Raw genomic sequence first — 26164 nt, 5'->3', positions numbered from 1 at the left:
AGATCAACTTCAGCGGTGCCCAGCCGTGACAGCGGAGGTGGATAAGGTGTAAAGGAGACAAGGACACGAGAAGGGTGGTAACCGAACCCCGTGGACTGGGAAGCGTCTCAGCCCAGCCCAACCCAGACAAACACTGCTCGCAAAAGGATTCCAAGCACTTGCTTGGGGAAAGAGGAGATTCCTGCAAAACTGGGGTCATCATGTTTTACTCATCAAGGCCACCAATAGGGAAAAAAATAAGGCGCGCGGTTGTGTTGTTGCGTCTCGTGCCAACAGCCGACGTCGTCAGAGATAGGCGCGAGGGAACAACTCAACACCGACACAGTCTCAGCCAGCCCCGACCGCAACCAAGGCCATCGTGTGGCTCTGAAGAGCTAAAGCAAGCGCGCTGTCATTGGAAATCGTGCATTTGTTACCAATCGTGGGCTCGGCTGCCACCGGCTGTCGCACATCAACCTGTGACAAGAGACGTTGAAGTGGTCTGGAAGATCAAACATTCAGGGGCCCAATGTGGACTGGCGAAGTCCCTGCAGTTTGTGAGATGTTGCAGGCAAGACCCCGCCGCACCGTCTCAGATGCCCTGCCAAGCGCCTGTTGCCCAATTGATCCCAAGCACGCAGCTGCCCCACAAGCCTTCGAAACCGGCAACTCTGGCAGCGATCCCTCCGGAGCTGCGCTTCCTGCGCGTCAATTGCAACCACTCGCAGCCGCAACAACAAATATCACGGGGAAACACACAAAATCCAACGGCACGGCAAGAGTGGCATTTTTATGCATAACACTACGCTAATTCATAATCATGACTAACTCCACTCCATGCCGGAGGAACCCATCCTTTAGGCCTCGTCGCTGAGCTTGATGATGACCTTGCCCTTGGCGTGACCCGACTCGACGCGGGCGAACGCCTTCTTGAAGTCCTCAAACTCCCATACGCTGTCGACCGTCGGCCGTACGTGGCCCGCCTCGATCAGCTCGCTAATCTCGGCCAGGTTGCTGCCGAGCGGCTTGACGATGAAGAACAGAGCCTTGGCCAGCTCCTTCTTCATCCCCTCCGGCTTGCCAGACTCAGGCGGCGAGTTGATGCAGACCATGGCGCCTCCCTCCTTCACCGCGGACCAGCATCCCGTCAGCGTCTTCCCGCCGACCATCTCAACCACAAGATCCACCTCGTGCGACGCCGGGTCGGCCGCCACCCACCCCTCCAGCGACGTCTTGGTGTAGTCAACAACCTCAGTCGCGCCCAACTTGCGCACGGCCTCCTCCTTGTCCGTCCCACAGACAGCCACCACCGCCTTCGCGCCGGCCCGCGCAGCGAGCTGCACCACCCAACCACCCACCCCCCCACCCGCGCCCGTGACCAGCACCCTAATCTTCCCGTTGCGCTCCCGCGCCGCCGCATCCCCCTTAATCCCCTTCGCATCCAGCGTCCCCTGGTCAAACAGCGCCTGCCACGCCGTCAGCGCGCTCAGCGGCGTGGCCGCGCCCTCCACCCAACCCAAGCTCGCCGGGATCTTAGCCAGCTCGCTCGCGCGCGGGAGGGCGTACTCGCGCGCCGCGCCCGCCCGCCCCGCGTCGATGCGGCAGTAGACGCGGTCGCCGGGCGCGAACCCGCTGTCGCGGGGGGCCGTGATGACGCTGCCCGCTAGGTCCTGGCAGGGTACCATCACCTTGCCCGGCGGGACTGACTCGGGGAAGTTGATCGCCCAGAGGAGTTCGCCTGCGCAAGGGGCCGCGGCGTGCACGCGGACGAGCACGTCGTCGGGGTGGCTGGGCGTGGGGACGGGGTGGGTGGTGGAGATGACCTCGGTGGATGTGCGTGAGGCTTGGAGGAGGGTGCGCATGGTCTCGGGGAGGGTGGTTGAGGTGGCCATGGTTCTTGTTTTGGTGTGGGGGGTGGAGAAGGAGAAGGTGAGTCTGTTGCTGATAGGTAGGGTGGTGGTGGTGGTGTTGGTTAAAGATACCGCGTTGAGACGAGGGATGTTTGCTCGAAGTAAACCGGACAAGATGGGGCGAGTTGCCATGGTTTGAGAGAGGGGTGGTGTCTCATGGTGAGGAGGCCGCCACCACATTTTATATCAGGGAGTGCCATATCCCGATTGTCGCCGATGGGCGCGAACCGGCGCGAGCATCTCCGCGAAAGCAGCGACAAAGCCCGGCTCGTTTAAGCTTCGCAAGGCCCTTGGAACGAATCACGACGACGGCATGGTCCCGATTCAGGATGGTGCTTGACGTCAAGACCTGCCCCGCGTCGCCAAGCGCGTGTGTTGAGTCAGCGGCGTGACTTACATGTCCGTTTTAGGCCTCGCATAGGAATGCGAACCCCCATGAAGTCTTTGTCGCCAGTGCAAATTGTCCTTGAACTTCCCCGACGTCGACGTCGCCGGTCCGACGGATCCCGTTCGGAGATGCGCGTTAGTCAGCAAGATGACCAAAGCCTGTCTGTCAATATGCACAATGCATCAAACAATTTCGGCCTGGAGAAAAGTCGTTGCTGTGTGCCTTGTGTATGCCTTGTTCGCCGTGTGAGTCGAAGCGGGGTCCTATTAGGCCGTCTTTCATGAGGAAACCGGAGGGTGCCTGGCAGTGCCTCAAACGCCGTTGGCCTCCTTCAGCTCATGTTTCTCAGTAAATTCTGGGATCCACCATCACTGAGCTTCGAGTTTCTCAATCACACACACCCAATCTGTTTCGGCTCACCAACATCCAGTCCCAACGCTGCCACGAAGCTTGCCACTGAACCAACAAACCTACCTATCTATCCCCCACCAACCAGTTCCCCCCTCAGATCCAACCCACTTCTCACCATGACCCCCGCCCCACGCGCTCTCCCAGAAGGCGGCCTTCCCTTCACCCATCAGCCCGAGGTTGTCGACCACAACATCACCGCCAGAGCCTTCGTCGCAGCACGCCCGCTCGTTGCAGCGGCAGCGACCGGCGCCCTCGTCTTCTCCAGGGCCACCGGCGAAGACCGCATCCTCCTCATCCAGCGGGCACCTCATGACTCGCTGCCCCTACTCTGGGAAGTGCCCGGCGGCGCCTGTGACTGGGAGGACGAGTCCATCCTCCACGGCGTGGCTAGGGAACTGTGGGAGGAGGCCGGTTTGAGGATGAGCAATGTGGTGAGGCAGGTTGGCAAGGACGAAGGCTTTCTCACGAGGAGGGGTCTTGCCGTGGCGAAGGTTACGTTCGAGGTTGAGGTTGAGACCACGCAGTCTGAGGGAGGCTCGGAAACGGAGGCCCTACCAGAGGTGGTGATTGATCCGAACGAGCATGTGCGGTTTCTATGGGCAACGGAGGAGGAGTGCCGGCTGGGGAAGGCCACTGTGCTAGGAACTGGCGAGGAGAAGGAAGTAGTGGACCTGAACTTCACAACGAAGCATCAGAGATGGGTTATACTGCAGGGCTTTAAGCTTAGAAGGGGAGAGTCGGGAGAGGGGAACACTCAGGAGTGACCTCCCGCATAATAAACCCTAACCCTTTCTTTCTACTTTTGTTGCGTTAAATGCCTGCCCCCACTGTCAGCTGCCCACGCGACGCGCCGAGCAACTCAACTAGGTAATTGGGACTTCCCGTCGAAGGCTCCAAACAAGGCGCCGTTTGTTCCATTCTTCGTTCGTCAAGGCGACTCAACAGAGATGCAATGGCCACACCACCAGCATCTTCTGAAGGCGACGCGCCACTGTTTGACTCTGCCCAACCCTTCAAGGGTGTCGTGGTCTGCTGCACCAACATTCCCACCGAACTGCGAGTAAGTCGATCGCGTCTTTTGACTTGCAGAACTTTGGCCCGCCGTTTGCGGTGGTAGCGCTTGGAAGGCCGAAACTTGAGAGACCTAACTTACTAACTCTTCTTCCCGTCCAGGCAGACATCGCAGCCAAGACAACCGAGCTCGGCGGCCAGCACAAATATGACCTCACCCCCGACTGCACCCACCTGATCGTTGGCGACTACGACACCCCCAAATACCGCCATGTTGCGAAGGAGCGGCCCGACGTCAGGGTCATGGTCCCCGGCTGGGTCGAGGCTGTCCGTGATCTCTGGGTAGAAGATGTCGAGATCGACTTCCTCGCGCTCGAGAAGGAGTGGCAGCTGCGCACCTTCGAGGCGGGTGGAGGAGAACCAACTGCCGACGGTTCCGAACCGAAACGCCGACAGCTCCTATGCTGCATGACCGGCTTCGAAGACCCAGACGAGCGCGAGCGGATTATCAGCACCATCGAAGCCAACGGCGGCCTTTACACCGGAGACCTCATGAAACAGGTCACCCACCTCATCGTCTTCAAGCCGGAAGGGCGGAAATACCACGCCGCGAAGAACTGGGGTGTGGCAACCGTCTCTGTCGAATGGATCACCCAAAGTGTTGAACGCGGCCTGATCCTAGACGAGAAGCTCTTCGATCCGGTCCTGCCTCCGCATGAGAGGGGAGTAGGCGCGTGGAACAAGCAGCGGTCCCGGCTCTCTTCGCTCGGCAAAAGGCTCAGGGAAAACAACGCCGCGGCCCAGGATGAGGGGAAGAGGAAGTTGCGCAAAGTCGCCAGCATGAAGCTAAACACCCAGAGGGACAACCTATGGGGAGACATTTTGGGGAAACCGCAAGCCTCCGACCTTGCGCCCGCGCCCGCTGCGCCCCCCCAACAGGTCGGGGCAAATCGGCAGCCTCTACCACCTACTCAGATCACACAGCCCACACAATCCACACAACCAACACAACTAACGGGTCGCAAGTTACACGATACTCAAGGGTCAAAACTCTCATCCTTTGGGGTCCCGGCAGACAGCGCTGTTTTCGCCTCCTGCTGCTTCTACGTGCATGGTTTCTCGGCGCAGAAGACCGAGATCTTGGTCAACACTATTGCCTCGCTCGGGGGGTTGATCTGCCACTCTCTCGAGGAGGCCGTCTCCACATCCGGTGCCCAACTATCCCACCGGTTCCTCATCGTGCCGCAAGCCTCCCGCTCGGAAACGCATCCTCGAGCTCCCGACAACCTCCACGTCATTACGGAGTTCTACATCGAAAGGTGTCTGCACAAAAAGTACTTCTTCGACCCCTCCCAACACGCCATCGGCCGACCTTTCCCCTTGTTTCCGATTCCGGGCTTCGAGGGTCTGACTATCTGCACCGCCGGGTTCACCGGTGTTGACCTCAACCAAGCAGACAAGTCCGTCCGGCAGCTGGGCGCCAAGTACGAGGAACGGTTCACTGGGAACGTGTCACTTCTCGTGTGCCCATCGTTGGGTGTGGTTCGAAAACAAAAGCTTGAGTTGGCATTGGCATGGGGGGTACCAGTAGTCAGTGCCGATTGGTTATGGGAATGCATAGCAACCGGCTCCAATACCCCTATCAAGCGGTTCCTGTTTCCAGAGCTGAAGCAGAATGTCGACAGCCCAAAAGTACTCATCCAGCCCAGCGGAAAGGGGAAAGGCAAGAACAACACGCAGGGCAAGCAGGAGAAACCGTCGAGCAAAGGCGACATAGACAACGACTTGCTGCCAAAGCCGTCCACCAAGCCGAAACAGCGCCGTGATCTTGATGAGTCGGCGTTCGTGACCGCTCAGGAAGACCTGCAGCAGTCAACCCGCCGCAAAGCGCCTCCGGTAACTGAACACGACTCGAATGTCACGACTACCACGCACTTTGACACAGCCCCCACTCACGCGCTCGCAACAAATGATGCCCACATCAGCTTTGGCACCAAGTCGCTAGCTTCGGGAGCACCACTCTCCGAGGCATCCTCCAGCGCGCTAAACAAAACCACCACCAACACACCACGAAACCCCGATCCTCCAGCACCCCGCAAGTCCTTCGGCAGGATAGCCAGCGAAGTGGCAGATTCCGAAGCCACCGAGGGTGATGTCGCCCAACTTGAGGACCTTCCAGTAGAAGATAACCAGGAGAACGCGGGGGAGGCTACACCGCGAAGCGCACGCTCAGACCCAACAGCAGAAAAGCAACGGCTCGAAGCCGCCGAAAAGGCAGCAGCCGAGCGCATCGCCATCTCCACCAAACTAGTCACCTCCCTCCTCGACTCGACCACCTCCAAACTCGGCACCACTCCCACAACCGCCTCCACCCCAACCGCCATCCCCCTCCCCGGCGGCCCCGACGCCAGCGGCGACGAAGCACCCGCCGAGCTCGGCGCACTAGCCAAACCCAAACGCCGCAAGCGCAACATCCTCGGCCGCGCCATCAGCAACGTCTCCGCCGCCAGCAGCACCAGCAACGGCGAAGCCGCCACCACCACGACCACCACCACCACCACCACGGCTACCACCAAACTCCCCGCGGCGGACGCCCCGCCGGCCGCGACACAGCTGGAGTACGAGGACGAGGAGGCCAGGGGTTACAAGGAGCAGCTGATGAGCAAGATGATGGGCAAGGAGGTGTCGGAGAAGAAGTTCTCGGCGGCGAAACAGAAGCGGCTGACGCTGGCCGAGATGGGTGGGTATGATTCGATGCAGCAGCAGGGGCAGGGGCAGGGGCGGTATGGGGCTGTTGCCGGGGGGGAGAGGCGGACGAGGCGCCGGTGATAGTGGCGGTGGTGGCGGTGATTGTGGTGATGGCGGTGATGGTGGTGGGTTGGGCTTTTTAGGAGGTGGGTATGGGGAGGGGGGTGGGTAATGGGTAGGAGTTGGGCGACGATGGGGGGTTGGTATCATGATATTGGGAAAGGGATGCTAACAAGGGATGGATATGATATGCTAAAATGGGGAAACGAGCGAGCGAGCGAGCGTTGATCAGACGGCATATTCAGCATTTCAGGGTTCTACGGGTTTTATGAGTAGCTTCAGGGTATGGCAGGATTACGACCGCAATGCAATCTGGGTATCTCCATTCCGTTTTCCGTTGTCATGCAACTCAAGTGCGCTACATGATGATGACATGAGATGAGCACAACGATGGAAAAAAGAGAACACCGTGAACAAAACCCTGGCCAGAATCTTGTGTGAATGAGCCTGCACCAAATCCATTTCCTATTTACCAACCACGCCCTCATGTAAGCCATTAAATGTCCGTGAAAATGAAATAGGGGTATAATCTCATGACCCTTTGCACTAAGGAAAGCCCCCATCGCTGATCTTTTTCTTCCTCCTACATAAGAAAAGGGACAGGAAAAAAGACAAGAAAAGCAAAGGAGACACACGCCCCGTCTTAGAGATGGGTCACGGCCTGCGTCAAGACGCTCAGCAGCGTAGCCGCGGCGCCGCTGACACCAATGGCACCGGCAGCGTCTTTCAGGGCGGTCCTCCTCGACGGCCGGTCCTCTTCTCCCTGTCCTCGCTGGTCACGGTCGCGGTCGCGGTCACGATCTCTATCCCGATCTCTGTCCCTATCACGGTCCCTATCACGGTCACGGTCGCGATCCCGATCCCGATCTTTTTCCCGATCTCGGTCTCGGTCTCGTTCCGAGTGTCGTTTTGACGAGCGGTGCTCCGCATCCCGATCCCTTTCTCGATCTCTTTCGCGATCTCTTTCCCGGTCCCTCTCCTTATCCCGCTCTCCATCCGCCACGCCGTGTGACCTGTCTCTCGACCTCTCCCGCGACTTATCTCGCCTCGGCCTCTCCTTGTCCCGTTCCCGATCTCGGTCTCGATCCCGCGGCCGGTCCCGCTCCCGCTCCCGCTCCCGCTCCCGCTCCCGCTCCCGCTCCCGGTCGCGACGGCGATCGGAATACTGTGCTGGCGAGATCTCCCTTGGGCCACTGCGTTCGAACCGCACATGGTTCGGGTTCTTGTTCTTTAGAATCGGCTTCGGTGCTACCGTACTCGAGGGCGAGAGGCTGTCACCGTTGACGCTCGCCGGCGGGGAGACGATAATGGGGTAGACCTTGGAGCCCTTTTCGTCGTCTTCGCCGTCGAGGTGCTTGTTCGGGCCGTATTCCTTTGGTGTGTATCGGTTGCGACCACCGGACCGAGCGGCTCCTCTGCGGCGGTTGTTGTCGTCGTCGTCGCTCTCGCTCGCATCGAAGAGCGCATCCGGTCCGTCGTCCCTTGCAGATTCCCTACGGCCGCCGCCTCCTCCTCTCTTTCTATAGTGGTCACCGTACGTTTCCTGGCTCGCCCGCATCTCGGCCTCGGCGGCTCTGGCTGCGGGGGAGCTCCTCGCGTTACGCACCTCGAAACTCTTTCGCGCGTACGCCTCGATTTGCTCGCGCGTCAGGACCCCGAGCACGGCGACGAAATTGGGCCGGGCCTCATACCGCACGCCCGCCTCCTCCAGCACTTCAGGCGATATCAGTTTGCGGTCAACCTTGGTCCATGTGGCGTCCAAAGGAATGGTTTGGCCCTTGCTGTCGGGAGCAAGGTTGCTCTGTTGCCGTGGTGGGGTTTGGTACTGCTGCAGGTCATGACCGGCGGCGGGAGCTGAGGCCGGTAGCGTTGTGAGATCCCAGGCAGCATCCGAGGCGGAAGTGGTCAAGCTGCTGCCATAGGGAGGCGGCGGCGAGCCTGGGGATAAGGTGCTTGAGTAGGGAGGAGGGGGTACCACTACTGGCTGGCCGTCGGGCCCGGGCGCAACAGCGCCAGGGATGGGCAAGGGTTGAGCTCCCGGCGGGAGGTATCTCGTGTTGGGGGACGTGCCGGGTGAGATGAAATAAAACGGGGCCCGAGTAGGTGACAAGAGGGAGGCGCCCACAGCGGTGAGGGCAGCAACCTTCCCAGTCGAATAACGATCAAAAGCCATAAGCTCTCTGGTCGAGATGAGAGCTGTGCTAGATGGAGGACTAGGTTCCGTTTCAGACAACTCGGACGAAGTGGACTGCTCGAAGCTCAACTGAGGAAGAGCGGGAGAAGATGGCTGGGGATAAAGGGGCATATGGTCAGCCCGTTCGGGCGTCGGTACGCGCCACCGCCCTTCATTGCTGTGATGTCCGGTGTCCGGGTTGGGCTTCGAGTCTCCGTCGCGAATTGGGTACGACGCAGATGCGGTAGTCATTGGCGGTTTGGCATCCCACTCAAGCAACCCGCGTACCGATGGCGGTGTCCCGCCGCCGAGCGCTTGGTGAGACTCAAGCTCGCGAATGTATGCACGCAGGACGTCCTGTGACACGCGAGTTAGCTCATGCCATGGTTATTGTTTAATCCCACATGCAGTGGGAAAGGGGCAGTGGCGCCTACCTTGTTTTTGCGCAACACTTCGGGCGAGAAGCCCTCCCGCTCCAGCTCCGTCTTGAAACTGCGCCATAGCTCATCTTCGTCCGCCTCTATTGGCGAGCGGTCCTTCCGTTGGGCAAACAAACGGTTGGCGACGGCATCCACCTTGTTCTTGATCTCATCCATTTGTTGATCGTCAACGTTCCCAAGGGCAGGTTGTGTCTTCACAGGGTTATGTAGCTGGACAGTGTCGAGAAAGATATCGATCTTCATATTCTGGGAGACGACATCTCCTCGAATGAGATCGATCTTGCGGGCCGTTTCTGACAGGTCTGAGTTCCTTCTTGCTCCTCCCTCGGCGGTTTCCCCGTATTTCTCGAGGATGGTGTTGACCTGCTTGAGGGCAAAATCACTATCCTCAATGAGGGACCCTAACTGCCTCGTATAAACGGAAACTTGCGTCACGCCACCACCGGGGTTCGACCGGTCATGAAGGGGCGAGTCGCCGTCCTGGGCTTCGGCGTCCAGATGCTTTAATGAGGTGTGGAGGTTGCGGATGGCTATTGCCAGGTCGACGAAATCCGTGCCAGCATCGCGAGTGCGCCGATATAGCTGCCGCGCGAAGGCATCGACGGACTCGATGCTGGGGGTGTCGTCTGTTTTTGTCATGGGAGTGATTCACCCGGAGGCTTCCACACCAGATCTGAGTGGTCCGTCTCTCCCTCCGGGGGAGGCGCGGTGCCAAGCGAAAGAGTTTCAGTCAGGTAGTATGGCAGGGAAGGAAGAGGCTGAATCGTCAGCACAGTGGCAGACTCGGTCGTCGGTCACTAGGCTCAGTTGAGGTTGGAGGATGACAGTGTGGGGCGCAGCAACAAACGCGAACAATAAGTCTCGAAACGGTAACCTTGGGGATATGAGAGACACTGGCAGATGGCAACTTGAAGAAACTGAATGGGACTGAAGGAGAAACGAAATCACTTTGGCTGTCAAGGGAGGAAGGAACGATCACCTGGCGTTATTCGGGCTCGATACCCGACCACTGACGAATGGCGAACAAGATCGACTGTGGTCCCCGAAAGGGTGTCAGTCAGTTGGCACCCACGCATCCAAGCCAGCATTCCAGCATGTCATCAAAACATGTGGCACTAGCGCCGCCGAGCACTCCTCACGAGGCTCAACATGGGGCTTCCCCATCCCGAGCATCGGCGGCATCAATACCGACCCAGAACACCTACCCTGTACCAACCACCAACCCCCGGGACAAATGCACCGCAGAGGCACAGGTCTCAACCCATGATGAAGCGAGGAGCTCCATACCAACCAACCAACAGCAGATACCTCCATCATCCATTCGGTCCCGCGAGGCTCGGTAAGGGAGAAAATAGCGGCGGCCTGAATGACTTGGAAGGTGTGGTGTGTGTGGGCTTCGATGTGGGACAAGGCAAGACATGAAAGACCAAGTGACGTCTGGTCGGTTGCAGCGCCTGCAGATCCAGCAGCAGCCAGTCTTCCAAGTCAGTCACCAGCCGGGGTTCTTTTAGGGCTGGCCAATGGCAGGCTGCTCAGCTCTCCCCAGCAAATCCGGCCGATGACGTCCAGCCGCCAGCTGCCTGCAAGCGGGGTGGTGGCGGGCATCAAACTTTCCAGGGTCTTCTGCAGGGTAGCTGCGCCCGCGAGCCAGAACGTTTCGTTGGATCTTGCCAGTTCATCCCAACTCCATCCAACCTTCATGGCACAATCTCGGCGCTGGGCCGCAGAAACGGCCTCAGAGAAACACCGACCCCAAAGAATAAAATGAGTCTAAATTCAGAACACATCTCCCAACAGGCACTTCTTGTCTCTAAATTTCTGATACGTTCAACAATTCCAAGGGTGGCAAAACCGGCAGTTATGGTGGACGGAGTTGTATCGAATCCGCGAGATCTTGCCTCAATGGAGATGCCGATGGGCTCGGCAGTGCAGCCCAACCTGTTGTGCTGTGCTCCAGTCCAGTCCACTTACGATGGGGAAGAGGCCAACTCTGAATGCGTCCGAGCCCTGGCCGGCACAATTTCCTCGTGAAATCTGACAGCTCAGTAGCGAGAGGAGGCGAGATTCATGCCCAGTCACCACTCATCCACCCATCCACTCACTCATCCACCCATCCACTCACTCATCCACCCATCCACTCACTCATCATCGCCGAGCGAGGCTGTGGAGGCGGGGCGCTCCGTGGCTCCCAACTTGGCATTTCGGTGCCGCTTCTAGAATATCTGTGGTCTGAGATCGCCGACCTCCACGTTTCGTTTAGCGCGCCGCCCTGGGAGTCCATCTACAAGTGTACATAGTCTTATTTCCACAGTGAGTCACCTCGGTACCCCATTCGGGCAAAGGTGAGAGAGAACGGATGGGCAGAGCGCATTTCCGCCTGATGATTCCTGCTTCTCTCGGGCTCTCGTTGAGGTCATATTATGCGTCGTCGAGGCAGCAAGTTAAAGATGGTGTGGGTGCCATAGATTTACCCTCTAAAAGAGACCACCATAGCGAGAAAGATGGTTACATTCTATGCTCGTCGCAACGATGGGGCGCTGCAGGTGGGTTCAAAAGAGGCACCGGGGTCGAGACGCAATGCATGTTTGCTGTCTCAGGCTGTGTAAGCTGGCAGCGCCTGGATTAGGGAGTGCGGGGCATCCAGACTCCTCGGTTCGGAATGTGATGCCGATGAGGCTCAAACAAGTCGCCGGCCCATAGGTGTCACATTGCCGGCCTTTCCGCTAACTTGTCTTACTGGCACCCGGACATGGTCATAACCACAAGATTGCATACGCTATCCACAGCCAAGATAATCCAACATGCATTACATCGAGCCTCTCCAGTCTCCAGTTCCAATCCTCTGTCGGCAAGCTCAGCGGGCTTCCTGAACAACAGTGGCGCCAGCTCCACCCTGCAGTGTCTCCTCCGATATCCGATGCACCGAGTAAATTCCCCGCTTCTTGCTGACGAAATGGCCGACCTGTCTGCTGCTCCGAGGGACGATCTCGCCGCCGGACCTGACCCTCTCCGTAGAAACCCGGGTGTCCGTCTTGAGCCCCAGTGGCAGTTCCTCGGTCATGGGCAGAGACACGGTCTTGGTCTTTGCCGAACCCGCAAGCGCCTTCCTCGCCCTTTTTGCGTAGCTGACTGTCTCCGCCAGCGCCCCTTGCAGATGCACAGCCTCCATGATACCTTCCAGGGCCACGCTGACTTCAGCCTGGAACTGGCTAAAGAAATCGGCCGAGTCTTCCTGGCTGCGTGAGCTTGCGAGCATGGTGTCGGAAGCCATCCACCCGCCCAGGCCCACGGAGTCAATGCATCTAGACATGAGGTCTGCGATGAGCTGGATGCTCCCGTCGGGGGGCGCTTCGATCTCTCCCTGGTCGGCCCCGGTTCGGTCGAGATAGCGTGTAGTCCAACCGTCCTTGATGAGCTCAGCCCGCAACACATTCATCAAGCCGATGGTTTCTTCGGGTTTGAAGAGACGGCGAAGGCTCTGAACCGTCGCCACCGCAGGGCACGCCGCCAATTTGCTGAAAGCAACCCCTAAACCTCTCGTCCGATGCCCGCCCAAGTAGTGTTCCGTGATTTGCAACTCCTCCTCTGCCCGGTCCAACTCCATAGTGATTTCTTCATTTCCTTGCCCGTGTGCCTCTTCACCGTTCTCTGTGAGCCGCATCAGGATCTTCGAGGAATCTTCAAACAAGCCTAGGCTGCGGAGTAGAAGCTTGATGGAAGAAACCAGCTCCGTCGACCCGAGCTGCGTCCCCGAGAGGTACCCCAAGAGGAGCTGCATTGTGGGATCGGCCTCGGCTAGCAGAACGGGTATTTCCGCCCCGATGATTTCTTCAGCCTCATTCACCTCCCGAACCTCGTCCTTGAACGCCGATTTGATGTTTGGTGTCGACAAGTGCCCGGCATCCACGAGATAGCTCAGGACGTTGCTGTCTGGGAAGCGGCATGCCAACCGTGAGGCATTCGAGTCATCGCTCTGTTCGTTCCAAGCAAAGGTTTTGTTAATGGCATAGAAGACCCAACGCCTATCAACGCGCGGATACTCGGCCCTTGACGATGGCCATTCCCACTCTGGGAGGTGCGTCGGAGAAGCAGTTCCGTTCGTCAGCGCCCCTTTTTCGGTTTCAGACTCGCTTGACTTGATTGGGACCTTGAGAACATCTGCTAAAAGCTCTTCCCAAGAGCGGAGGTCGTTGTTGTGGAGAAGCTCGTCTGCTTGCGCGGATTTGCTCTGCCATTCCGGCCATGACGCTTCCGTCGAACCAGGTCCAGGCTCCGCGAGAACGGCAGAGACGGGGTGGTCCGCTCGGACTCGCTTTTGACCGGAGATATCTCGAGAGATGCCGCGACGGATTGCATCCGTCAGCAAGCCTTCTGCGCGACGCTTAGTAGTCCGGTTCTTCGGCGCCTCGATCTGGACGGCGGTGAGATTTGGCCCACGCAGACAGACGGCGATCTCCCGGCTGGCGAGATAGGTAACGAATTCGAATGTCCCTGCCACATCTCCTGATGCCTCGGTGTCGGCGGGGGTGCTGGCCTGGAGCGACCGGTAGATCGGGTTGTAAACCGAGAAGCCATCGGCGGCCGCTGTGAGGACCGATGTCTTCGATAGTCGGAGAAACGAAGTTAGACCTGGGACTTGAAGCTTGTTTTCGAGTCGGGGTATGCCGTTGCTAAAGCCATAGGTGGAAATCGTGCCCCCAGACAGCGTTTGTAGTGTCCCGGACCTGACATCGAGCTGATATTTTGCGCAATCTACTTCGACTGGAAGCGGAGCGGCGAATACCGAAATGAGACGCTCGTTGCTCGTCTGCTGTGCCTCCCTCTCCGAGGGCAATGCAAGGACGTGCAAGTGCCGCCTCTGAGATAAATTGTCCGAGGTAATCACGATTAGAAAGTCTGGGTTGAAACCATCGCGGTGGATCTTCTCTTGGAAGACACCAAAGAGTTCGTTTTTGCCATCAAACATCCCATCAACCACGTCCGCCGCCAGTGTAGGCTGGGCAAAGTCAATACGAAGCTCCGACTTTGAACCCAGAAGGAGTTCTTTTGATAGCACGGACGATGGCACCTGCCACCTCTCCTCGAGTGTTTCCCCATTCAAACACAAGATGGTGCCGTCAGCAGCCAAGGCAACCAGATCGTGATTTGATGATTCGTCGGTCGCAGGATTTGTTTTCGAACTCCGTGGCGAGCTGGCGAAAATGTGGACAATGGGCGCATCGCAGCGGAGGGTATGGGAAACGGGAGTCGCAGTTGTCGTCCCTGCTCCGGAGGTCTCCTTGAACAGCTTGATCTCCCGCTTCGAGGAAGACGAGGAGGCGTCGCCCGTCAAAAGTGAAACATAGGTATAACGTGTGGCCGTCTTGGACGATGCCGGTCGCCAACGCAGGGAATACGGCGCGCAGGTGAAAACGGACTGAGGTGAAACGAGATACGATGTAACAGCTTGGGAGGAGATGATCTGAAAATGGTTTAGCATAAAGGGCGAAGAACAAGCAAATCCAGAGTTCTAACATCGTATAGATATACCGCAACGCCGTCAATCGCTACGGCGAGCTCCGTCCTCTTGCGCCGCTTGTCGTCCTGTTTCTGACCGAAAACGTCTCCGGCGAGGTAGCGACCCGAGCCATCTGGGCCGTCAAGCGGGCGCGGAAGTGCCTGGAGCACGTATGGCGTGTGTATCTGAAGTTTTGCCGCCATTTTGATTACACCAGGGCAGCGAATTGACACGGGCGTGAATTGTCACGACGAGTACATCGCCATTATCGCGTAGCTTCGCTCGACAAAAAAAAAGAGGCTGCTCCGTCGCATCGCAAAAAATTAAGTGGGGTCCCGATTGGGGGAGGGTGGTGGGCTTATCGATTTGACCCGGCCTATCTTTCATCCAAGCCCCGACACCAGGCCCCCATAGTTGAGCTCCACAGGCAGGCGGCGGGTGCCCGGACCCTGGCCGCTGTGAAGTGGGGCAACTTAACCAGCGCGCCAGTTCAATTGACGGAAGCGCGACGCGCGGGTCGGCAACGCGTGCCTGGAAGAGCTTCGCCAACAACCACTGAATAGTGACGCTTCTTGCAGTTTCTCTTCCCGTTCCATAACGACTACTCGTGTCTTTCTGAAGCATTTCCATGGCGTTTGTCTAATATATTCTCTATGACGTTGTTCGACTTTTCCCCAGCATGATAACTCACAACCACGTTCTTGCCCCGGCCCAGCATATTCTCTAAGCACCGCTGTACGCCGTCAGTCCAACTTCTTTTTACATTTTACACCCCGCCGCGGTTCAACAGTTCCAGTATCGAATTATTCAAGTAGAGACTAATCAACTTGCTCTATAGTCTGGGGTCACTTCTCGCCAATGGGTCCCATCGAGGTGCTCACCATGACCGAAAATGCCCCGGCAGCCGACTCGGCGGCTCGGCGACCGGTGCACCCGTTCTTCGCGCAGAACCGCCCGATCACACCGACAGCAGAGAATCCCGCCGCCAATGACGCGCCGAATCCACACGTCCATCAACCCGTTGCCCCATCCACTGCAGACGCCATAACAGGAGATGATATCACGGAAAACCCAGCGGCGCGGCGCGGCAGACGACGCAAGGCCGATCAAGACTCGAATGCAGAAGATATGCCTAGGGAGACGAGGCCAAACAAACGGACGAGGAATTCGGCGGGGGATGGGGATATCGGGAACCATCTCATCAAACTCAACAACGGAGGCGAAGGCGAAAACACGAGCGACCTTGGCAGTTCTGGCGTCGGTGTCGGTGCTGTCGGTGCATCTGCGGCAAACGTCCAGCTCTCCATACACGCTACGGCAGAAGGAAATCATGGCACCCGTGATTGCCCAACCATCGGCCTAGACATTAAGCCATCTCCTAACGAGCAGCCCAATGCGGTGATGAGTGGTTGTGTCTCCGGCCCGGCTGCAACGTCCCAGGCTGCTGTAGCTAGCCCGGCCAAACCGCCGAAGAAGATGTTGCAGTTCAACCCCAAGACTGGCACGATCGGATCACCCCCGAAACCGAAGGAGCCCCGGGTTGCCGCATCGGAAACCGAAATTGGGAAAAAGGCGGCTGGCAGACGTGGTAGAAAGCCGGCTTCAAAAGTCGTGCGTATCACCTACGGACCGGATCTGAAAACTCGCGCCAGGCTGGGCGAGTTAATCAATGCCATCCTCGACGGGAGAACACAGAATTCCTCCACCAGCATCCAACAACCACCCACGTCCAACACCAAAAAGCAGTTGCCGAAAGCAACGGAGACACCTACACCGAAACCCATAAACACCACCACCCATCCCTTCTTCCTGGGTCAACCCAAAATAAACGATCCGCCTGCTACCGGTCCCAAGCCAAAAAAAACCAGCTCGTCCCCAACCAGCACCCGTACGAAGCACTACTGCGCGACACCGTGCTCACCGAAAAAGCCCCGTATGGGCCCTACTTCGAAGATTCCTATGCCTCAATTTGGTGTCAAAAGCTTGGGGCTGAAGTTTCCGGGCGCAAAACTACCAGCATGGCCATGGCAGGGCATGGTGCACGTCCGGGGCGATGAAAACGATACCCCAGACGTAAAAGCCGACCCTCTGCCTCTTGTCATCCGGAAGTCGAAAGGGAATGCAGTCAGGATGTTGCCGAGCGAGTCCGTTATCAACACCGTTGCCGACTCGATGCAACTTTCAGTCATGGCTGAGGCTGTGAAGAACATCGACACGGATAATTTTATCCCTCCACCCCCCGAACTTCGTCTCCCACAGAAACACTTTGAGAGTGGAAGCAAGCTCCAGTCGCGGATCATCCCCGAGCTCAGAACTTTCCAGTCCTCCCTCAAAAGTACCCAGGGGCCTTGTAGCACCATGCGAGCTCCCCCACAACTGGCCCGTCTCTTCACTTCCATATCTTCATCCCTATCGGCATTTGACATGTCCCAATGCGAGACCTCCAACTGGGTGCAGAAGTATGCTCCAATAACCGCCACCGAAGTGCTCCAGCCGGGACAGGAAATATTTCTGTTGCGAGACTGGCTTCAAGCGCTGATGGTACAGGCGGTAGACACTGGTTCCACATTTGAGACCGACAAGGCAAAGGCTGGGTCAAAGTCGAAGTCCACGGGTGCTGGCAAAAAGAAGAGGAGAAAGAAACTCGATGGCTTTATTGTCTCCAGTGAAGACGAAGGCTACGAGTGGTATGACCAGTCCGAGGATGACGCCGACTGGGCTCCTAGCGGGAGCCGGGGTATTTTCCGCAAGACAGTCGTCCGTTCTGGCAACCGAGCGAAAGGCAGGGACGGCAACAAAACCGCGAATGCGCTGGTTATCAGCGGCCCCCAGGGGTGCGGTAAAACTGCCGCAGTGTACGCCGTGGCTAAAGAACTGGACTTTGAGGTCTTCGAGATCAATGCGAGCAGTCGGCGGAACGGGAAGGACGTACTGGAAAAGATCGGAGATATGACAAGGAATCATCACGTTCAACAGCATCAGTCCTCCGAGGCGCCGGACAATCAAGACGCTGCAGAGGACGACACAGCCAACGACATCAAGTCAGGCAAGCAGCCAACTATGAATGCCTTCTTCACAGCCAAAGCAGCAGGGCCCAAATCCAAGCAGCCAGCAAAGACCCCAGCCAAGACCTCGCAAAGCGAAGTGAAGAAGGAGCCATCTAAAGTCCAGCGACAGTCGTTGATCCTCCTCGAAGAGGTGGACATTCTTTACGAGGAGGATAAACAATTCTGGGCCACACTGGTCGGCCTAATCGCACAGGCCAAGCGACCGTTCATCATGACATGCAACGACGAAACGCTTGTTCCCTTGCATATGCTGACGCTTCACGGCATCTTTCGACTCAGTACTCCACCGAAAGACCTCGCGGTCGATCGTCTCCTTCTCATTGCGGCCAACGAAGGCCATGCGCTCGCCAGGCAGTCGGTAGAGCAGCTATACGACTCTCGCGGTTGTGATCTACGGGCCACCACAATGGACATGCAGTATTGGTGCCAGATTGGAGTGGGCGACCGAAGGGGCGGCCTCGACTGGTTTTATCCTCGCTGGCCAAAGGGAGTCGATCTCGACGAGAACAAGGAGGTGGTCAGGGTCATCAGTCAGGACACGTACCGAGCGGGGATGAACCTCCTGGGGCGGGACCCCATTATTGACCCAATGCTTTCTCCACGGCTCGTTGAGGAGGAGGTTCTCTACCAAGCTTGGGATTCGTGGGGCATTGACTTGGGGCACTGGCAGGATTCGCCAGAGATGATCTCTTGGGCAGAGGGTCCAGGACCGACTTTCGAAAATGCTGCCGACCGTCGGGCCGCGCTGTGTGCTTATGATGACCTAGCTGAAGCGATGAGCGCGGCAGACGTGTGTTCTTTCCGGTCGTTTGCCGCATTCAAAGAGGTGAGTTACTCGCGATCCAGTCCGGGACCGTGTCGGGCCTAACCGTTGGAGTCACAGGAATCAATGGACGCTACTCAACCAGCGCTACCAGCCAAAGCCCGCGACGATTTCGTGCTCGGTGTCACACACCTCGAAACGCCGATGATCACTCACTACAACTCTCTTTGCACGTCCATTGCTACCACTATCAAGTCTCTTGCCAGGTCCTTGCTAGATCCGCAAGCTGAAAAGCTCGGAGAACAAGCAGTGCCTACCATGAGACCTCTAGACGAAACCAGTGCAACTTGCCGTCTCCAGAACAGTTTTACGTCCACTCTGCCGAGTTCTCCCGCCATCGGCCGCATGGATTTTGCCTTCGCATTCGACCCGATTGCCGCTCCCGACACACCCCCGCTACAGCTAGCTTCGCACCTTGAGCCCTCGGTCTTTGATCGTACATTGAAGCTCATTACCCTTGACGTAGCGCCGTACGTCCGAAGTATCGTTGCCTACGAATCACGGCTTCAAAGGCAGCGAATCAAGATGAGCAGCCTCGTGAGCGAAGGTGGTAAAGGCGGCCAAGGGTCGAAGCGGATGCGAACCACCAGAGCGGCACTTTCGGCCCTGGAGGGCGGTTCAAGGAGCAGTACAAGGGGCGAGAGATGGTTCAGTGCGGATATCAATCCGTACTTGGTCGCAAAGACCGCGGGAGCGGGTTGGAATGGCTTTGAAGCTGGGGGTCTCGAAACGCCTGAAGAGTCGAAGGGTTCAGAAGACTCCCCGAAGACCTCGCCGGACACGAGCCCCACCAAAATCCCGAAGAGGGCCGTTTTGAAGAGCAGGAAGCGGAAGCAGGTTCTTCAAGACGATGATGACATTGACGAGCTCGGCTGCTGAGTCGGCAACTTGCCAGCTAGAATATGGTGTACTTTTAGGGGCGTTGAGATACGGCCATGGATCAATGTGCTTGAACTGGGAAAGAAATCGAGAATGATAAATAAATCGATCAATCTATGAGCTCCTGCGTTGGTGCAGTCGACCGCGCCGGTGATGTTGTGGCCACCCATGACGGCATCCCAGTTGTCCTTGTCAGTGGTATAACCCGGTCTAAATTCTAATGTCCATCTACAATTAAACCTCTAACAGGTTACCAGTTCTATGCGTTTACATATTAAAAACATCACCAGCGCTCGTGAACCCAGACGTACAAAATGACACTACCTCATCGATAATACCAATCATGCCCCTCACGTCTAACCCCACCCGCGTCAAAAGAAGCTCGCCGCGCCCTTGCCGGCGGATTTCGGTAGACGTAGATGACTTCGCCTGGACGGTCTTCCTCGTAGTACCCGCGCTGCGACGAACCCGTAGACCTCGATCCCGCATTCGACGAGCTCCTCTCAAGAACGTATCGTGACCCGGAGCTTGACGACCCGGTCGTGGACGCGCTCTGTTCCAGGAGGTATCGCTTCGGGGCGGTCGGGTAATAGCGGTCCGTCGTCGTAAAGCCCTCGGTAACGTCGCGGCTGCCGGCTCGCCTGTATGGGGTCTCGACGTAGCCGTCCACGCTGTAGTCTCGCTGTCCTCCCCGGCTCACGCTGCGGCTGTGGCTGGCGAACGATCCCCGGCGCTCTCTCCCCCTTTCCCAGCCGTCGTTTGAGCCCATCTCCCGTCCCCAACCACCACCACCATAGTCAAAACGCCCGTATTCTCCCCCATCCATACCCCGATGATACCCGCCCCGACCCCAGCCCTCATCCCGATAACCACCACCACTCTTCATACCATCCACCCCAAACCCAACACTACCCCCCCGCCTCCCACTACTACCACCCCCACTCCCACTCTGAGAGCGACGACGCGCCGCCCTCTCAGCCTTCTCCGCCTTCTCAGCCAGCCGGCGCTCCTTGGTACGCCGCGCCAGCCCGGACAGCTCCCAGTCCTCCTTGTCGCTGTGCGGGTAGCCGCGCGGCCAGTACTTGTGTGCCAGCAGCGAGGCGGCGGCGATCGAGCCGAGGAAGATGTAGGGCGCCTTTGTCTTGGGCTCGGTTGGGTTGTTGGGTTTGTTGGGTGCGGGGCGGGTGCGGCTGCTGCTTGGGGTGGTGGTGGTGGTGGATGGGTGGGAGAAGGAGTTGGCGTGGGGTGGGTAGATGTGGGAGGGCGGCAAGGCTGCTGGTATGGGTGAGGGGGGAGGGGTGTAATAGGTTGGCATGGTGTAGGTGAAGTGTATATGCTTTCTTTCTATGATATGATCAACAGTGCGAGGATGTGGGTTTCGGGCTAGTTAGGACCCTTTGCCATGTCTCGAGAAACGGGTTCTTTGACGGCTCTGGTGATCATGGTAAGAACCGACATGAGAAAGTTCGGGTTGAGAGGGAAATGGAGGGATTGCGAAATATGTCTGGTTGCCTCGCCTCAATGGGTCACCGAGATGGGCGTGGTCTGCAACGGGTTGAGGTGAGCTGCGTGGCCGGGCACCCGTGCCGCAGCACTTCGGCCCTGATGAAACAAGGTGAGCGTACCGGAGCTCCCGGAATACCTGGTTGGCCTGGTCGGCCGGGCCACGCCCGTTGCACAGAATGAACATATTCACGTTACGCTTGCGAGTGCATGGCAATCAAGAAAGCCGCATGTTCTACGGATTACCGGGTTGGAAATTGATAAAATGGCCCTCCTCCCGAACTCAAGAACCGACTCCCGCAAGCCACGATGATCCAGATCGCCAAGGGCCAACGGTGGTCCCCAGCGGGATCGCGGTCCCGGCGATCCCGGGGCCAGGCTGCAAATCAGTGGGTCAATAGGTCTGTCGTTGGCGAACAGGTTGATGAAGCCGGCGTCGGTACTTCGTACTCATGACGGTGGCTGTATCTCGACCAAAAAAGCACACAAAAGCGCGAGTCTACGGGGCTTTTCCAGAGCATGGACAACCACCAAAGAGCGCAAGAATGGGAGCTTGGCAAGAGGGATTCGTGTCTTACAGACAGGGCAACCGCAGCCCAAAACACACCGAAAAATCCACCGGAGACAGCCCGGGGGAAGGTGCTTGCTTGGGAACCTCCTCGGGACGGCGAGTTGCAATTGCAGGGTTGCAGGCCACCAACCACAGGCCAACAGGGGGCTCAATTCGTGCTTTCTCGCGTCTCATCTTAACTGCCCACTTCAACGACATGCGGACATCCATGGGCACGTCCGTTCTCCCGATCTCTGGGTTTTTTATTGTAGGCATATGCCGGTTATCAAAAGGAGTTCCTGAACGCATAAGGAGTTCGTCTTCCCAGACCCGCCGACTCGAGACTCGAGACAGTTGGGAGGCGTTGCAGCAACCCACCTAACTCAGGTCGGACAGGTAGCCCCCCTGAGCAAAAAAGGTACCGGGCGCGGGCAGGGCAGGATGCCGCTAATGCCGAGGTCCCGCAAGCCCACGATTGGAACCCACAGCTCATGACGCAGTCGCATGGCCCAGCCCTTTCCCATGCCCCATATCGGCATCAAAAATGTCTATCATGCTCTTCCAGATCAACGCTTGCGGGACCCGGTGCAATGTCTTCCACGGTTCATTCCGCCCTGGAGTCGTCTGGTGTCAATGTAAAGATTGTGTGACGGCGGAAAGTATCACAGGTAGTACCAAGTACAAACAGGACATTTCCCGTCTCATTGAACCTTTGGCGAGGCCTATCCGTTCTTACTCATCGCCATGTCAAATACAAGACATGGCCCACCGAGTTCACACCCAATAACACCCCCTTCGTACGACCCGATACCCGAACCGGGGTCCAGCCAGGGAGAAGAAGCCATGGCTTCCCAAGCAAATGGAGGCCAGCCGAGTGAGGCCACGGATGGGATGAGGAAAGAGACTACCAAGGACGATGGTAGCAAGGGGAACAGCGCGAACGAAGGTCAAGATGCGCCGGCCGAGGAAAAGAAGCCGCATCGGCTGGTAGCCCTCATCACCAAGTTGGGCCTTGATGCGCCGACTCTCACCACCATGTTCAAGTAAGGTTCAAATTCCATACTCATGACTGCCGAGACTGTTCAGAGCCGCTCGCTAACGCGGGCTCGCTATCATCAGGGGCTCTTTGCCTCCGATAATAGGCATCGCCATGTTGCAGTCACGCCCTGTCGCGGCCTATTTCACCACGTTGGGCTACCTCATCCCCGTCATCAGCGTGTTTGCCATGCCCATTATGCCGCGGGGCAAGTTCTTGATGAACCTCTTTCTCAACGTCCTAGCCGTGTGTGTTGGCTCGGCAGTGTCCATGCTGGCGCTCTGGTCCGCTGTCCAAGCTCGTCACAACACCGCGTCGATGGGGTCTCAGCCTGTTGCGGCACCCTCGTACAACTCAAGCCAGTCAGCTGTCTGTGCCGTCTGGTTGTTTGCCAACATCTGGATCGTCAACGTTATACGCGCCAAGTTGCCCGCCTTCAACCTCCCCGTCATCACCTACAGCATCCTGGTCAACGTCTCGGCAACCTTCGGTCCTATGATACCAACCACTGCCGCCGCGCAGGCTTTTGTCCAGCAGCTGATGACCGCCATGCTAACTGCCCTCGCTTTGGCCTTGTGCGTGAACCTGCTGGTGTTCCCCGTCAGCAGCAGGCTAGTGATCTTCAAAGAGCTCGCAGGCGGCATCGGCCTCCTCAGAAGCTTGATCTCGCTCCAGAAAAAGTACCTTGCGAGTCTGAAACCGGACGCCACATTTGATGCTGCGATGCAAACCGAAGTATTCCTAGGCAAAGGAGACGGCACGGCTCACAAAAAGGAGGACGAACCGAAGCTGAGCAAGGAGGCCGAGGCAGCGAAGGCGCTGGAGGAGACGGGAGCCAAGATGAGGGAGCTCGCAGGCAAGATGCATGCTGACTTGCCTTTTGCGAAGCGTGATATCGCATGGGGGAAGCTGAACGCCAAAGACATAAGCGAGCTGGTCAAGCTGTTCCGCAATGTTTATGTTCCTGTGTACGTCCTTGACTCTCCCAATTGCCTCTTCGACCTTCCCCAACCCCGAACTTGTCACTAACTTCGACTCGCAGGCTTGGGATGAACACCATTATTGACATCTTCAAGCGTTTTTCTGAGCGCCCAGACTGGGACAGCGCCGAAGGCGCCCCCGATGAGAAGGAGGTAGAGAAGCATGTTTGGAACGAGGTCATGAAACAAGTACAAGAGCCCTTTGATATCCTCTCCGAGGCGGTTGACCAGGGCCTCCTGCATGCCGCATTATGCCTGGAACTGGTCCCAAGGCCCAAAAAGAAGCCCAGCAAACCGGGAAAGTCAGGATCCAGTTCTTCCGACATCGACCTCGAAGCAGGGCAGGAACCAAAGCCTGGTGATTCTGGTTTTGCTCTGGTCCTCGACGCCAAGGTCCAGGCCTTCTACTCGAGGAAGGGGGAGTTGTTGAAGAAATGGGTTCAAGAGAGGGGCATCAACCTCGACGAAGAATCAACCGACCCGTCCCACTTCAGGAGCGAACGAGACCAGGTGCAGCTCTACATTATCCTCTACATGGAGAACCTCATGCACGCCGCGGGCGAGGCCGTTCAGGATCTCGTCGACTTTGCCGACGAAAAGGTCGAAAATGGCACCATGTCCAAGAAACGCTTCATCGCGCCCACGATCCACCGCCTGCACAAATGGTTCAAGGCCGTCTTCAGCAACGAGGACTCGTCCCCGGATCAAACACCCGATGTCATGGAGACAGGCGCCAACCTCGTCAATTTTGGAAACGCGTACAATCGCAAGAAGGACCCCGAGCATCTGCCCCCCGAGACAGCTTGGGAGCACTTTGGCAATGGCCTGCGGAAGCTCACCAAGTTCTTTGGCTCTGAAGAGTCCGCATTCGGCTTCCGGGTTGCGTGTGCCACAATGACGATTGGGGTCATAGCCTTTTTAGAGAACACCCAGCGGTTTTTCATGGAGCAGAGGCTCGTATGGGCTATGATCATTATAGCAATCGGAAGTATGTCAGCTCCACGGGCCTCCTCCAAGTCAGAACGATTTAGCTAACATTGTTGGACAGTGACGATGAGTATGCTGTACTCCCCCTCCACGTTCTTGAGCAATCATGATCTCCTAACCCTCTGTCACAGCTTCTGGCCAGTCCGTCTTCGGCTTTCTTTGCAGAGTCGGGGGCACGGTTATCGCCATGTGCCTCTCGCTCATCATCTGGTACATTGTGAATGAGCAGATACCTGGCGTGATCGTCTTCCTGTGGCTTTCCATCTGCATCAACTACTACTTCTTTCTCAAGTTTCCACGGTTCCTCCCCGCCGTCTTGATGTCTATTGTCACACAGGTCCTCATCATAGGCTACGAGCTCCAAGTGCTCACCATTGGCAAGGAAGCTTCGGAGCGAACAGGCCAGCCATTCTATCCGTGTGTAACTACTACGCCCGGCAAGCATCCTGAAGCAAACCAGCTAACCAATATTCACAGAACATATCTTCTAGCACCATACCGTGTCGCCTGCGTGGCAGCCGGCTGCTTGGTTGCCTTCTTCTGGACGGTTTTCCCCTCGCCGCTGACAGATCGAACTTGGCTACGTCGCGACCTATCCGCGACCCTCTACCTGTTGGCCAATTACTTCGGCGTGATCAGCACCACGCTCAGATCGAATGTCCATGGCACCGCAGGCGACGTCAACACCACGGGGACGCCAGCCCACCAACTCTTCAAGGTCGGCCGCAAGATCTTCGGCAAGGTCATGATGTTGATCCCCTCCATGTCGCAGCACTCGGAGTGGCAGAAGTGGGAGCCCACCATCGGCGGCAGGTTCCCACGCGAAGCCTACGACAACATCATCATGCGGAGCACCCGCATCATGGCCTACCTCACCCTGACAAGCTACACCATAATGCACCCCACCCGCGTGCGCCGGAGCGACAGGGTCGGCGGCGAGCACGACGAGCGACGCCCCCGGCGCTCCCACATGCGCGGCGGCTCCCAGTCCCTCCACTCGCGCTCGCGCCGCCCGTCGGCGTCGACCACCAACCGCGAATGGATGGGCGCGCTGGCCGACGTGCTCGACATCCTCAAGCCGACCCACCACACCATCCTCTCGACCATGACGCTCCTGTCCAACGCCCTCCTCTCGGGCCAGAGCCTGCCCCCTTTCCTGCCCCTCCCGCGGCCCTACGAGATGACCCGCCAGCTGATGCGCATGCGCCAGGCCGCTGCCGCTGCCGCGGTGCCGGCTATTACAATCGAAGACGATGCTGGCGATGGCGCCCCCATCAGAATGGTCGACTCCCACACCGGGCTGGACGACTTCATCAGTCAGAACAAGAACCGGCTCGGGGACGCCCGGCGGGACCACGCCGTGGCCAACATACTGGATCCGCGGAACGTGGAGCAGCCTGGGTATGCCGAGTTTGCGGTGCTCCAGGTCTGCACGACGTTGGTGTGTGATGATCTGGAGGGGTTGGTGCGCGCCGTCAGTGGGCTGGTCGGCGTGGTGGATTTCAGCTTCAGCTTCAGTGGGAGTGAGTCGACTTTGGATCTGGGGAGGGCGGCGAGGAAAAAGAAGGTTCATTAGGACTGTGAAGGCAGAAAGGTGTTCATAAGGGCTAAGAGGGAGGGGAGGTTGCACGTAAAAGGCAAAGGGGGAAAAATAATAGGTATTCTTTTCTCTCCTTCCCCGCCCAACCCCGACCTTCTTGCTCTTCCTGCTTAACCTTCGC

The 26164-nt window shown here is 57.7% G+C and overlaps 8 protein-coding genes across 8 annotated transcripts; 4 read left to right on the top strand and 4 right to left on the bottom strand.

Moving 5' to 3' along the window:
- Positions 1–836: 836 nt before the first annotated feature.
- On the bottom strand, positions 837–2021 carry B0H64DRAFT_417800 (uncharacterized protein; the record flags this gene model as incomplete). The annotated part of the gene is made up of 1 exon (XM_062805267.1): positions 837–2021. One exon carries the CDS (start codon positions 2019–2021, stop codon positions 837–839), a length of 1185 nt encoding a protein of 394 aa, XP_062659870.1.
- Positions 2022–2804: 783 nt separating this feature from the next.
- Positions 2805–6528, top strand: B0H64DRAFT_322388 (uncharacterized protein; the record flags this gene model as incomplete). The annotated part of the gene is made up of 3 exons (XM_062800561.1): positions 2805–3277; positions 3622–3748; positions 3862–6528. 3 exons carry the CDS (start codon positions 2805–2807, stop codon positions 6526–6528), a joined length of 3267 nt encoding a protein of 1088 aa, XP_062659869.1.
- Positions 6529–7059: 531 nt separating this feature from the next.
- On the bottom strand, positions 7060–9947 carry B0H64DRAFT_168621 (uncharacterized protein). The gene is made up of 2 exons (XM_062798726.1): positions 9115–9947; positions 7060–9037 (listed from the first exon to the last, which is right to left on the bottom strand). The coding sequence occupies exons 1-2, from the start codon at positions 9757–9759 to the stop codon at positions 7151–7153; spliced, it is 2532 nt and encodes an 843-aa protein (XP_062659868.1). The 5' UTR covers positions 9760–9947; the 3' UTR covers positions 7060–7150.
- Positions 9948–11219: 1272 nt separating this feature from the next.
- On the top strand, positions 11220–11868 carry B0H64DRAFT_398042 (uncharacterized protein). The gene has a single exon (XM_062803922.1). The coding sequence runs from the start codon at positions 11477–11479 to the stop codon at positions 11744–11746; it is 270 nt and encodes an 89-aa protein (XP_062659867.1). The 5' UTR covers positions 11220–11476; the 3' UTR covers positions 11747–11868.
- B0H64DRAFT_168584 (uncharacterized protein) lies at positions 11867–14921 on the bottom strand. The gene is made up of 2 exons (XM_062798725.1): positions 14635–14921; positions 11867–14581 (listed from the first exon to the last, which is right to left on the bottom strand). The coding sequence occupies exons 1-2, from the start codon at positions 14818–14820 to the stop codon at positions 11975–11977; spliced, it is 2793 nt and encodes a 930-aa protein (XP_062659866.1). The 5' UTR covers positions 14821–14921; the 3' UTR covers positions 11867–11974.
- A 485-nt stretch (positions 14922–15406) lies between these two features.
- Positions 15407–19521, top strand: B0H64DRAFT_398039 (uncharacterized protein). The gene is made up of 2 exons (XM_062803921.1): positions 15407–18511; positions 18569–19521. Exons 1-2 carry the CDS (start codon positions 15476–15478, stop codon positions 19385–19387), a joined length of 3855 nt encoding a protein of 1284 aa, XP_062659865.1. The 5' UTR covers positions 15407–15475; the 3' UTR covers positions 19388–19521.
- On the bottom strand, positions 19522–20294 carry B0H64DRAFT_398038 (uncharacterized protein). Its single transcript, XM_062803920.1, has one exon. The coding sequence runs from the start codon at positions 20271–20273 to the stop codon at positions 19713–19715; it is 561 nt and encodes a 186-aa protein (XP_062659864.1). The 5' UTR covers positions 20274–20294; the 3' UTR covers positions 19522–19712.
- A 1989-nt stretch (positions 20295–22283) lies between these two features.
- B0H64DRAFT_442667 (uncharacterized protein) lies at positions 22284–26019 on the top strand (the record flags this gene model as incomplete). Its single annotated transcript, XM_062806661.1, has 6 exons — positions 22284–22483; positions 22560–23444; positions 23519–24444; positions 24505–24513; positions 24575–24860; positions 24921–26019. The coding sequence occupies 6 exons, from the start codon at positions 22284–22286 to the stop codon at positions 26017–26019; spliced, it is 3405 nt and encodes a 1134-aa protein (XP_062659863.1).
- Positions 26020–26164: the final 145 nt, after the last annotated feature.

Source organism: Chaetomium fimeti (genome assembly GCF_033439085.1).
Source record: "Chaetomium fimeti strain CBS 168.71 chromosome Unknown B0H64scaffold_4, whole genome shotgun sequence".
Classification (NCBI taxonomy): domain Eukaryota; kingdom Fungi; phylum Ascomycota; class Sordariomycetes; order Sordariales; family Chaetomiaceae; genus Chaetomium; species Chaetomium fimeti.
Note: the sequence above shows the minus strand (reverse complement) of the source record. Positions and strands in the feature narration are given on the sequence as shown.